The sequence below is a fragment of the Fonsecaea multimorphosa genome, assembly GCF_000836435.1.
Source record: "Fonsecaea multimorphosa CBS 102226 unplaced genomic scaffold supercont1.23, whole genome shotgun sequence".
NCBI lineage: Eukaryota > Fungi > Ascomycota > Eurotiomycetes > Chaetothyriales > Herpotrichiellaceae > Fonsecaea > Fonsecaea multimorphosa.
The window spans coordinates 493,620-505,895 of NW_015971657.1; the positions used below are offsets into that span (position 1 = coordinate 493,620).

The window sequence follows — 12,276 nt, forward strand, 5'->3', positions numbered from 1 at the left end:
GAGGTCCAACGACTTGACACAGGGGAACATCTCAGTTTCATAGACAAAATGGACCAAAATAGACAGGGTCAATCTTGCACGCTGCATCTCTGATTTATAGGTATTAGGCTCGGCTTAAGTGCAAATGCCACCGACATCGAGTTTTCAAAATGCTCGTTTAAAGTTCCTCATGGCACACTCATCGCTTCTTCCCTTGTTGCTCCACACTTATCCTTGCCCATCGCGTTTTTCAGCCTGTGTCTTAGAAACTCGCTTGTCGCTGTACATGGATAAGATTTCTTGGTATAGTCTTGCATGGGGAGGACATGTGGAAAAGGGGCAGGTTCGCCCATAACGAATTCTCAGTCAACTCTTCAGCTAGATGACCAGTTAGTCCATATACCTGATGAGTTGCGGAAGTGTACTTGAGTGTCCGACGTTGGTTTAGTAGGCTGAGCCTTTGGGCATGCGATAAGCGTGGCTGAGCAACTCCCTGGGCCGAGGAAGGGAGCCTAATCTGGCTCTCTTCAAACTACCTAGGTACCTACCTAGGTAGGCTAGGTAGGTAGGCAGGTGTGTAATCATTGCGCGGGGCAGCGACCGCCGCCGGGTGCCGCGGTTCCTCCAAATTGGGTTGTCAATGAGGGGCTCCTGCGGTCAGCGGTCACTGCACACTTCTACCAGAACGCTACATACGAACGCACAAATCAACTCTGTTTCAACGTTGAGTTTCTCCAGACACTTGATAGAAGCCTGTTCTCATCCGAGCTATTTGAACCACAGATCACTATCCACCATGGCCGGGCTGAAAGAAGGGGACCAATTTCCTCCGGATGTTGTCTTCTCGTGAGTCGCCGCGTTCTCCTCCTGCAGTTTCTCTCTGGAAGCTCTCTCAACCTGTATTCTGACACCTTTCTCGCTACCTGCAGCTACATCCCATATACCCCCGAAAGCGCGGACATCACCAGTTGTGGAATCCCACAAAACTACAATGCGTCCAAAGAATGGGCAGACAAAAAGGTAGTCCTCTTCGCCGTGCCCGGCGCTTTTACTCCGGGTTGCAGCGTGAGGCACCTTCCCGGTTACATTGACGCCCTTCAAGATATCAAGGGAAAGAAGGTGGATATAGTGGCCGTTTTGGCGTATAACGACGCTTTTGTTATGAGCGCCTGGGGGAAGGCAAATGGCATCAAGGATGAGATTGTGAGTCCCCATCTCTTTTCCATATATTTGGATTGGAATCTTTCTCGGAAGAGGATGGGCCAAAGTCCGTGCTTGAGAATGAGACAGGAGGAGAGACAGGGCTACCGTCACGAGCCCACGACAGCATGTGATGACTTTTTGCGGTGTCCGAAGATCACCTTCACTAATCGTTTCCGCGTGCAAGCTATTCCTCTCCGACCCGGAAACCAAATTCTCGAAATCCATCGGCTGGACCCTTGGTGAGCGAACCGCACGGTACGCCATTATTATCGACCACGGCAAGGTCGTTTACGCAGAGAAGGAACCTGGACGGGACATTACAGTGAGCTTTCAAACCCTGTATTCGTATCTATCCTGCAGTTCGCGATTGGACCTTTCACAACGCCCTTCTCCCCAGATACGAGAGGCCGGTGACTTTCCGGCCACAACCTCACTAGTCCATATATCCTTTTATTTGCCATTTTGCTGTGGATGTGGCAAAAATGCTCTCCGTCCCTCGCGCAGTCCTCTGGCGTGGAGCTGACAAGGCTATCTACCTTCTAGGTTTCCGGAGCCGCAGCTGTGCTTGCTAAACTATGACCTAAGCTGCTAAGCAAAACACCTTCACCGATCGACGCGCTTAGTGCTAGCAATGATCACCACCGGCACCCCTATGTAGAATCGGTCGGAGAGAAGACGTCCCGGGCTCGCACTATACAATTCAGACAAACTTTGAGAAATCAGGTTTCTAGTCAAGTCTGCTTCAACGTCTGCACTGGACTGCGTCCGGGAACGAAGTAGATCAAGATAGATATAGATACAATTCGCTGTTGTCGGCCATATTTCATATTTGACGCTTTCGCTGATTTGGTCTAAGTCTGGAATCTGATGAAGTTGATTCTTTGAACTCAAAAGATCTTGCTGAAAATAATACTGACGAAAAATTGCAAGTCTGGGACCAAAACGATCACTGCATGCGCAGCAGATCTTCAAACTCTGGTAACCTTCGTCCGGTCCTCGTCGCCTGCCTAGCGTTTTGGGTATCGACAGTGTTGACGACTGTTCCATCTGGACCTAGCTCGTAGCCGTCATAAAGCACGGGCCCAAAATTGGCGGCGTTTGAGAATGCGTCGAATTTGTCTGGCATCACCTTTGGGTTTGGGCCGTGCCATTTGCGACGTTGGCAGGGCTGGGAAGTGGGAGGGTCCGCCATTGCAGCGGTGAAGCGAAAAGCCTCCAGGTCGGCTTGTAGCTGGGCGATTTTGCGATTCAGTCTGATGATGCTGTCGCTCTGCTTGTTGTACGAGCACAGAAGGTCCTGGTGTTTTTCGTTGAGGGTTTCCAGTTGGTATTCCAGGCCCTTGAGGTGTTTCTCTTTACGCTCGCGGAAGGCTCGTTGCGAAGCCCGGTTCTGTGCTCTCCGACGCTGGCCCTGCTCGTTAGCGGTTGCTCGGGCCTCATCGGTGAGGAATTGCCTCACCACTTTCGAGGGTGGGACAACCGTTTGTTCGGAGTCTGTAGACGACTGAGCACTGGCATGTCTGGTGGTGTCCGGTTTGAAGTGGGTGAAGGTGTCGAGCGTGTCGAGATCAGCTGGGTCCCAGCCGTGGCCGGGGGGAAACATGTCAGACTCAATACTGCCATATCGAAACACGTCTGCCATATTCTGTGTTGAGCAAAATGGTCAATATCCCCTTCGGCGACGCAGATGGCTGAAAAGGAGCGCTGTGGTTCGAAAACATACATCAGGAGAGCTCGAGCTGGATGAATCGGCATCCACAAGAGATTCAAAGTATGAGCCACGAGGAGCTGCAGGCGCAGCGAAGTAGTCCATTGTTGTCAAAGCTGTCTTCACTCGATGATGGTCTTTGAAATCCTGATAGTTGGTCGGCCGGGACAATAGCAGAGGATTGAGGGTGGGCCTGCACTTTATGTTGCAAATGCCACCGCAGCAGTGGATTGTTGAGGTATCTTACGGTATGGATTGCCGACTGCAGACAGATCAACGCAGAACCGGGGAGATAAGCCAATCCGGGAAGACGAGGGAGGGTGTTGTTGGTTTACATAAAGCTGAGTCAAGGGTCTGATTGGTGCCTGATGTCGAGGGGGTGCGTGGATCGCAGTGGGAATAAGTTCTAGTAATTGTGCCGTATCCCCCGGATGTCTCTGCTTCGTGGCTTCCTACGTCTTGGTCATGAGATTGCCCAATAGACGAGGCTCGGTGCGCTGCTGAAAAGAGCTAGGGGCCGTGCCGTATTAGTTCTTCTCTCAACCACGTTCTTGCGCAGTGGGGGTTGTGGGAAAAAAAGGAAAAGGGAAAAGCTGTGAGTAGCTGGAATGCTGCACCAGGAGAGAGAGTCCCTCTATATCACAACAAGTCGAGAAAGAGAATTCCAGACGGCTTTTCTGAGCGATTTCAGGCTGTTTCGCCGATTCCGAAGGCACCCCGAGGGGCTGAACTAAGGACCAACTCGCTTTCTTTGTAAGAAGCTTGGCATGCTCAAAGGCGGGGATGCCGATACTGACAAAGACGCCGGCTTGCTTGTGATTGGAAGACACCAAGATTTCCATTCTCTCTCAAGTAAGCATCCACATGCATCGGTGCGTGAACCTACGACGACAACGACGACGGCCATTTTCCGTTGCCGCTGCAAGATGATCGTGCGCGGGCGCATGCATTGAAGCTGAGGTTTAGGTTTAGGTTTGGTATTGGGGCCATTGGAGGCTTACAAGGCTCAGGGGTTCAAGGCAGGAAACCGTGCGACAAAGGATTCAAGCCGAGAAGACCCAGATGGCGTTATTAAGCCCCCGCGAAAGCAACCTGTGGAAATTCAACGACTATGTTCCTTCTTTGAATCGGCCCCCATCCTCCGAAAATGAAACTGTGTATGTAAGTACCAGTAGGTATGTTATATTTGGTGAACCCATTATCACGTGTGTTATGAAAACAAAATGGTTTGGCGCTGACACTCCCATTATCAAATACTGACCCGTGCATCACTTGGATGGATTTTGGCGAGGGACACGGTATCCAGCTAAGGCACACACCTCCGCTGTTCGGCCCCGAGATATCGTGGCCAAGGCTGAATGCAGTGGACCCAGCAGCCACCGGTGAAGCTTCAGACCGACGAGAAAAGGGCATTCGCCATCCGAGTATGTCTGTAGAGAATAAAGGTGGTTGATGGTTATAGCCCAAAGAGGAAGCCCATTAATAATTGGGGATGTTGAGAGACGCCCTATATAACATTGCTATTGGGGGTTTGGATGCTTCACCGCCGAGTAGCGAGGGCTACCTACATCCTAGGTACCCTCTGAAGCGTATCCATATTGAAACTACTCCCCTGGCTGTGACGTTGATGCTCTTGCCATTTAGAGACGACGGAGGCTACCCAGACAATGCAAATCAGTCATTTCGCGAGGTGCACATGTATGGAGTTAGCCGGCGTACAGTAGGGAGGTCAGACTCTAGAACCCCCTTTTTCCAATACTCGGAGCATGAACCAGGGAGTCTCGAAGCGCAACCTAATATACTGAGGCTTACCAGCAGTCCCAGGAAGCAATACTCCCGCGGCCCTCAAAACTTCGATGTAGAGATCCAGGAATCATGTTGTCACGGCGCTTGGAGTTCCAACGGTGGTCGTTAGCGAACTGCCCCCACGCGTTAGTCCCGTTTTAATGACTTTCTCGTGACCCACCTTTTCCCTCTTTCGAAAGGCTTAGTGAGCTTCGGTGACGCTAAGCCCCAAATGGCTATCATCAAGTCCAACCTTCTTGGCTCGCGAAACTCCAAAAGCACCTTCTGAGCCTCCCGAGATCCCTACTCCTCCGTACCTCCCCCACTCACTCTAGCAAAGGGTATCACCTTGCGAGCCCCTTAGCGCTGCAGCAGATTGGATCTTTTTGCCCTTCACGGCACCACGACTCCCTTGTATGCACAACATTGCACGAACCACAGCAAGGACAGGGCGGCTTACTAAGTCAGCATTCGGCGTAAGACGACCACGGACGACGAAAAGTCTGGCCGTCGGACCATCCGACGACGTCCTGCAAAGCGGTGCCAATAGTTGATCCGTGGCACTGGCAACCTTGTCAACAACGTCTTCACCCCTATCTGTCACAGCCTGCGGGCAAGCGGTATTTGGCCTCGCAAAAAGACGTCCATGAATGGTTGGCCCCAAGCCTCCACCACCGCTGTGTTACAGCGTTAGTCTGGACGTCGACGACCGGCGTTGGTTCCCCTTGCCACCCTCCAGCATGATACGCGAGGCTCCATCATGCCTGCTGCCAGACATAAGGATGCCAATGCTTTCACCTTCCTAAATTACGACCACCCCGACCATAGCGCTACGCACCGAAGGTTGGTCAAGTCGCATATCTCAAGCAAGTACCGGGCCGCCATCCGCCAGCAGGCTCAGCCTCGCTACGCCCTACCACACCAAACCAGGAATAGCGAAGAGGAGGACAAACTCCTCAAATCCAGACGCAAAAGGGCACAAACCTCATTCGGATCTCACGAATCGCCACATTCCCGATGGGCTCGCGCCCCTTCTCCACTCGAAGTCAGCTTCAACGGCCTACGGACGGACCCATTCAGATCCTTGCCAGGTCAAGAAACACCTTGTGTGGCCGAGGCCCTCGACTACTATACGCAGGCGATCTCGCCCCTTTTGGAGCCGTTGTTTCTGACGATCAAGATGGCGAATCCATTGATGGTCTGGATGTATCCTTTAGTCCTGTCGCACGAAGGTGCTTACCATGGAGCTGTGGCTTTGTCCCTGGCGTATCTAGAAAAAACTCGAGCACCGACCGGCCAAGCATCATCGGAAGTCACGTTCCATCAGAGAAAAGCTGCGTCAATCCTGTGTGACCAACTTGCCGATCTTCGGGGTCCACCAGAGGATGGTATGCTGATGACTGTGCTGGCTTTGGCATACCTTGATGTTCTGTACAGGAAAGACAGAATTGCCAATCGCAAGGGACTGGCACTTATCGTGGCATTGAAGGGAGGACTTGACAACCTCGGGCTGCGTGGACTCGTCAAAGCTTTTCTTGTTCAATCTGACTACTTCTGGATGCTCGAGACCGGTGCCGGGACCATTTTTCCCTTCACGAAGCGCAACAGTCGCAGAGCATATCCTCAACGGCCATTCAGAGACGATCTTCTTTTACTCCTTTCGACACTACCCCCAGGGTTTGCCGCAATCGCTCGACGGGGAACCTTCGGCCTGGATATCATTCGAATCCTCTCAAGAGTAAGCACTTCTCTTAAATCTAAGATTGCCAAGCTCCCACGTCCAATTGAGGAGGATCCTGTTTCAGATGACCAGGATTACCCTGACCTTTTCGAAGTTTGTGCCTGTCTCCAATCATCTGCTCGCACCGAGCATAGCTTGGAGAAGAACTTGATCCTTGCGGTGATTATCTTCGGTTTCGACATGCATAACCCTAATGGATCGTTTTCCCGAGTTACGGCGTACCGCGGCTCGAGGCAAGAGTTGACTCGGTCACTTCCCTTTACGCAGGCGCAGAATCCAGAAGAGAGAGCCTGCTTGATTTGGATTATGATGATTGCCATCAGATCCTGGGGCTTAGAGCTTCCGTTTGCTGCTCAAGCAATAGCTCTGGGTCGGAGCTTCTTTGCACAGTACCCAGAAGCAAGATCCTGGGACACCGTGGAGTCTGCAATGCGTTTCTTCTTCTGGTATGAGCCGCTCGCAGACGGATTGAGAAGCAGCTGGCTACAAGCCTTGAACAAATATGAGAAAGAACCAGCCAGGACTTCGTCGCTGGCCGTGACAGACTCGATGGGCATCACAGGAAGCCGGAAACCTGGTCCCGTAAGCTCGCCCGGCGGAAAAGCGAACGATGAAAGCCTACAGGAAACTATAAGGGACCATGCAGTTGTCACTCTACCACCCATGTTGACATTAGATACATACCTAACAGAGGTTCGGATGCTGTAAATTACACACGTTGGGACATTTTCGCGGCTTCTTGATCTCGAGTCCGTGTTGCCGCTTTAACCGGCAAAAATAAAATCGTTCCCCATTTCCCCAAATTTCGAACTTGAGCGCGCACCGCGACGTGGTGTGGCTTTGTCCAACCCCTCTATGGCTCCGCCAACACAAAAGGCCGGGCAAAAGCGCAAAGTCGCCTTTGACCAGTCTGGCCAGTCATCGGCGGCGCGCAAGCGGCAGAAAAACCACGATGCTCGAGCCATTCCCGTGCAGCGCCCCGAGGCAGTCGTGTCTGCGGGTGGGGAACTCAATGTGGCATCCTTCATCAAGGCCCGAGAGTTCGAGATCGGGGCTCTCGAGAAGAGCATGCGCAGGGCAAAGAAGCAACTGTCTACCCGAGCGTTTCAACAGGTCCCCAGGCACATGAGACGGAGAACTGCCAGTCACAATGCCAAAAATGTGCCGCGAAGGCTGCGGAGGAGGGCAGAACGTGAGGTTAGTTCCCACCCCACCCCGAAGTTTTAACTCGTGCACGAGATGCCAGCGCGTACTGACAGGGCGCTGACCAGGAGGACTATAGATGAAAGACGACAACACACCGACTGTCACGAAGCGAACGCGAACGCCCTCACGGAGGTTGAGATTGCGGTTGGAGACGGCCAAAGCCCTCAAGAAGCTCACCCAGAAGCACAAGACGGTGCGCCAGAGGAAGAAAGAGGCCAAGGACAATGCTCGGCAACCTGACCCTGCAAACCACGTCCTAACGGCGCGTGTGCCACGGTTGAAGAAGAACAAATTGGCCGAGCCTCCGAAAGCGACGACGAAATACAAGAGGAGGCAAGTCAACAAGACATGGCTGCCAACGCACCTGTGGCATACGAAACGCGCGCATATGACTCGGCCCACGGAGCCGTTGTGGAGGATGTCCATCCCGCTGAGCCCTACGGAAAAGAGTTACAGACCAAGCCATCGAGCTGCTGGTAATCAGGGTTGCATAGCCTGGGATACCAGCTATATGTCTACGGTTGCCTGCTTGGGGACAGAGACGGCACTTGACAGCATGCTGAAGGCACTCTCTTTCAGCCCACAGGGGCTCTCGCCGGCTATGCATAAGAAGTGGAAGGCTGGGACCCGGTTTGCTCGTGGATGGGTCTCGGAACGGGACAACGAGAAGCGTCCTATTGCGCCAGTGACGGTGATCTGGGTCCAGCGCCAGCAGAACAAGACAGCGAACCCGGAAGATGGCCAGGGCGAAGACAAGATGGAAGTTGACCAAGACGATCGGTCTCAAGTTGACGCTGGCAAAGACCAGATGGGAGTCGAGGAAGGCGAAGGAGCTCAGTCTGCATTTCCGAAGATTACCAAGAAGACGGGGAAACGGAAGACGAAACTTAGTCACCAAATCCTCCTCCGAGTCCACCCATCTGCTTTCTATCAGTGCTGGCAGGAGTTGTTGAAAGTCGCCAAATTGCAGAAACCGCAGGTTCTGATTGAAGATCTGCGATTTGAGATCGGGAGCATCGAAATCCAAGGTCCAGGCTCAACGGAAGCCTTACTGGGTGTGCTTCGTCCTTTTCCGACCCATGTTGAAGCTGCCGATTCGATGTCGTCGTTGTGGGCGTCTCTTGCTGGACTCAACAACCCCAGTGTCCTCCCGCAGAACGCCATGCTCGCGTTTGATACGGTCGATCCCAGGCTCAATCATCCGCCCAAGCGGATTAAGATCCCAAGCCCCTCGGAAGCCTCTCTCCTGGATGAGACCCTCGTTTCCTGGGCGCCCGACAAAAGGTTGACGTCCTCCGCACTACTCTCGCACAAGGCACGCTGGCGGATCAGCAACACCCTGCCTTCCCAAAAAGCAATCAATCGACGAAGAGCCCTTGCGCCACCGGGCCATACACCATCAGTCACGGCTAAAGATCCCCAAATCCCTGTGGTCCTTCTTGCGTCGAGAGCGGAGAGTAATGCATCGAAAAACTCGCAGGGGACATGGACTGCTTTGCTTCCCTGGACATGCGTCGACCCAGTGTGGCGCTCATTGATGTTCTATCCGTTGTCATCCGGTGGCACGCCACGTTTCGGGGGTCTAAGCCAGAAACAGCAGCTGTCGTTTGAGCAAAAAGCGCCCTGGTTCCCAGGTGATTTGGCCGGCACCGAGGCGGGTAAGGCGTGGGAGCGCTCAGAAAGCGAAACGAGGTTTGATTCATGGATCAGGCGACCTCCCAAGCACAGAGTTGCCTGGGACACTTTGGACCTGGGGCTAGGAAGGCGTGGCGAGATCGGGAGAGGTTGGTCTTGCGACTGGGAGTACTTGTTTGAGACTACCAAAGATCCAGCTCCTGCCGAAGCCACGCCCAACGCGGAGCTTGCCAAAAGCACTGCAACGCAGACGACGGCGGCCCCCCTGCTCACTCAGCGACAGCGAAAAGCAGCGAAAGCTCAAGCGGTCCGAGAAGATGAGAAGAAAGATCCAGCCCGTCGGCGCAATACATCCAGTCCGGAAAGTGAAGGAGAGCCGGAGATTGTACCGGAACTTGTAGAAGAAGTCAAATACACCCAACTATTGCCGGCGCAGAGCGTGTCGTTGTTGAAGCAGTCGTCAAACATCAGTCTGCCACCAGTTCCTGTTCTGGTCACAGTCCGCATCACTTTGCTCGATAAAGGGACGCCGTCTCCGGCAGCTCGAATCTATCGCCTGCCGTCAAATCGAAAGCCACGGGTAGTACTTAGTTCTACCGAACCAAATGCAGACGGGACGGACAAGTCTCAGGAGAGCCAGCCACAGAGCTGGAACTCTGATGGGCCGCCGCCCGGGCAACGTCCACCTGCAACAAGCCTGACGCAATCATCAACGTCGTCAATGAGCACTGCTCGCGATCTTCGCTCCCGCTGGCTTGCTCTCGACAAACGTTCCGACGCCCACACGCAAACCAGCCATTCACGACTTTCGAAGATCAAGGCCAACAAATTCTCCATACCCCGTCACCAAGTCAGCTACCCACGTGAATCGCTCGCGAAGATCAATGTGCTGCCCAAGAATGCGCCTGAAGAGATAGTGAAGAACTATGGACCGAACAGTGCTTTTGGGCGAGGAGATGGGGAGGTGCCCAAGGAGGAGCCGCCGCCTCCAAAGGCAAAGAACAAGGGCAAGGCAAGGGGCAAGGAGAAGGGAAAGGAGAAGAAGGCAGGCGCTCACTTAGAGGATGACGAAGTACTGGCAGAACCTCTCGATAACGTACCTGACGATGTGGGAGACCTTGCTCCCCTTTTGATCGACCCATTCAACGAACCGACAGAATGGGATAAACATGTGCCCTGTCCCGACCCGCACGACCTCATCGGGTTTGTCACGAGTGGTGGGTACAATCTGGCCGAAGGTCGGGGCACGGCCGTGGGGAGCATTTGGGCCCAGCGGGTGATTGAGGGATGGCAAGAAGACACCATGCAGGATGACGGCGTGAGTGAAAAGCAGAAGGACAGGCAGAAGAGGCTCTGTATTGTGCGCAACGCCGGCGAGAGTGTGGGACGTCTGGGCATCTGGGAGCTTTGTAGCTGAATGAATGAGATGGCATGGTGGGCCGACATGTATTTCACGCTCGACTTGCGCAGGCAAGACTGTTCCTCGCTCTCTGACTGTGGAGATCAGTATGAGTACCTACCTAGGGTAGGTGCCGAATAGAAAGGTCAGGACTGTCTGCACTGCAATTTAGCCCGTCACAGACAGTAGGGAAGAGACCAGGACAAATCCAGGCAAATTGCCTTTCTACTGCACTGCATTCTTAGCCTAGGTGTTCAGACAGAGGCCCCTGGACCAAGGGCCAGCGCCAGGGCCAAAACAAGTAGGTTTTCCTCATAACTTGAACGTTCGTTGAAGTGCACTTTTCGTCCACCTCAACCGTCCGACCGTGCAATCCTTTTCTTCTGCACTGCAATTTTAGTCTTTACGAGTGACCAACACCCGGCGGTCAGAGTTCGCCCTGGACAGGCGTCGGGCCAGGATTGTGGGCAGCGTTACAAGCACTGCACTTTTAGTCTCTGTGAGTCGACACGGACGGTGCACTGGTATGGGGCGTTCAAGAGTTCGCCTTGGTCACGAGGTGAGCCCGCTATGTCGGCATGCACTGCATTTTGAGTCCCTACGAGTCGATGAGGATATAGCGTTGAGGGTTCGCCCTGGACAATGAGTGGCCCGCCGGGACTCGGCCCAAAGCACTACGCATTGCACTGCACTTTTAGTCTCTGCGAGTCGACGAGGACCAAGGGATTCAGGTTTCGCCTTGGCCGCCATGTAGACCTGCACAAACCCCACGGTAAGACAACATGCACTGACTGCGTTGTTGGTCTCTAACGAAACAAGGACGATGAGGCTCTGCGGTGCCAGTCAGTTGATTGCGCGGCACTGCATTTTTAGTCTCTGCGAGGTCCACGAGGAGTCGCCTAAGACACGGCGGAGCCTTGGCTTGCTGCCCGCCAGGTCGGAAACCTCGGCAGAAGGCGAACACAGAAGTAAAGGGTTTCAAGTTCTTGGAACTCTGCGGGTGTCTGATTGGAACTCTGCACTGCATTTTTAGTCTCCATGGCTCCTGGACGGGCCACCGCCCCCATGATGCTGTACCTCGTACCACCTGAACCAGAGAGAGAGAGTCGGCTCTACTACGCCACGCTGCGTAGCCTGACACGAGAGAATTAGTGAGTGAGAGACTGACTGAGAGCCTTGGCCGAAAACACCCAACCTGCCTGGCCGTCCCATCATTGATAATACATACCTAGGGACATGTATTGCTTGCTCCTCCCCAGAGCGGACCAAGGGTGGACGGTAACGAGAAGAGTGCGTCGTGGTGAGTTCGTTCCTCGTCTGCTCATAGAGACTAAAAATGCAGTGCAGTGGCGGTCGAGATCACCCTCCTAGGTGGGCAAGCACAAGCGGCTTGGTCGTGGTTGCTCATACAGACTAAAAGTGCAGTGCAAAACCCAACTTTGACTCTTTTCAGCCCCGCTATCAGACAAACAAGGCTGAAGCCTCATCCTCGGGCTTCGGCCCATCTAGATATCCAAAAGTACTGGTGCCTTTGAACTGCACTGCAATTTTAGTCTCTGCAAAGGCCTGAGAAGGGAGGACTAATTCGACAGCGATGTTGACAACTACACCTAATGCACT

At 53.5% G+C, this 12,276-nt stretch overlaps 4 protein-coding genes across 4 annotated transcripts; 3 read left to right on the forward strand and 1 right to left on the reverse strand.

The window, feature by feature from the left end:
• Positions 1-775: 775 nt before the first annotated feature.
• On the forward strand, positions 776-1,425 carry Z520_09389 (uncharacterized protein; the record flags this gene model as incomplete). Its single annotated transcript, XM_016779883.1, has 2 exons — positions 776-825; positions 909-1,425. The coding sequence occupies 2 exons, from the start codon at positions 776-778 to the stop codon at positions 1,423-1,425; spliced, it is 567 nt and encodes a 188-aa protein (XP_016629202.1).
• A 703-nt stretch (positions 1,426-2,128) lies between these two features.
• Z520_09390 (uncharacterized protein) lies at positions 2,129-2,995 on the reverse strand (the record flags this gene model as incomplete). The annotated part of the gene is made up of 2 exons (XM_016779884.1): positions 2,129-2,827; positions 2,906-2,995. The coding sequence occupies 2 exons, from the start codon at positions 2,993-2,995 to the stop codon at positions 2,129-2,131; spliced, it is 789 nt and encodes a 262-aa protein (XP_016629203.1).
• Positions 2,996-5,435: 2,440 nt separating this feature from the next.
• On the forward strand, positions 5,436-7,124 carry Z520_09391 (uncharacterized protein; the record flags this gene model as incomplete). Its single annotated transcript, XM_016779885.1, has 1 exon — positions 5,436-7,124. One exon carries the CDS (start codon positions 5,436-5,438, stop codon positions 7,122-7,124), a length of 1,689 nt encoding a protein of 562 aa, XP_016629204.1.
• A 147-nt stretch (positions 7,125-7,271) lies between these two features.
• Z520_09392 (uncharacterized protein) lies at positions 7,272-10,674 on the forward strand (the record flags this gene model as incomplete). Its single annotated transcript, XM_016779886.1, has 2 exons — positions 7,272-7,613; positions 7,699-10,674. The coding sequence occupies 2 exons, from the start codon at positions 7,272-7,274 to the stop codon at positions 10,672-10,674; spliced, it is 3,318 nt and encodes a 1,105-aa protein (XP_016629205.1).
• Positions 10,675-12,276: the final 1,602 nt, after the last annotated feature.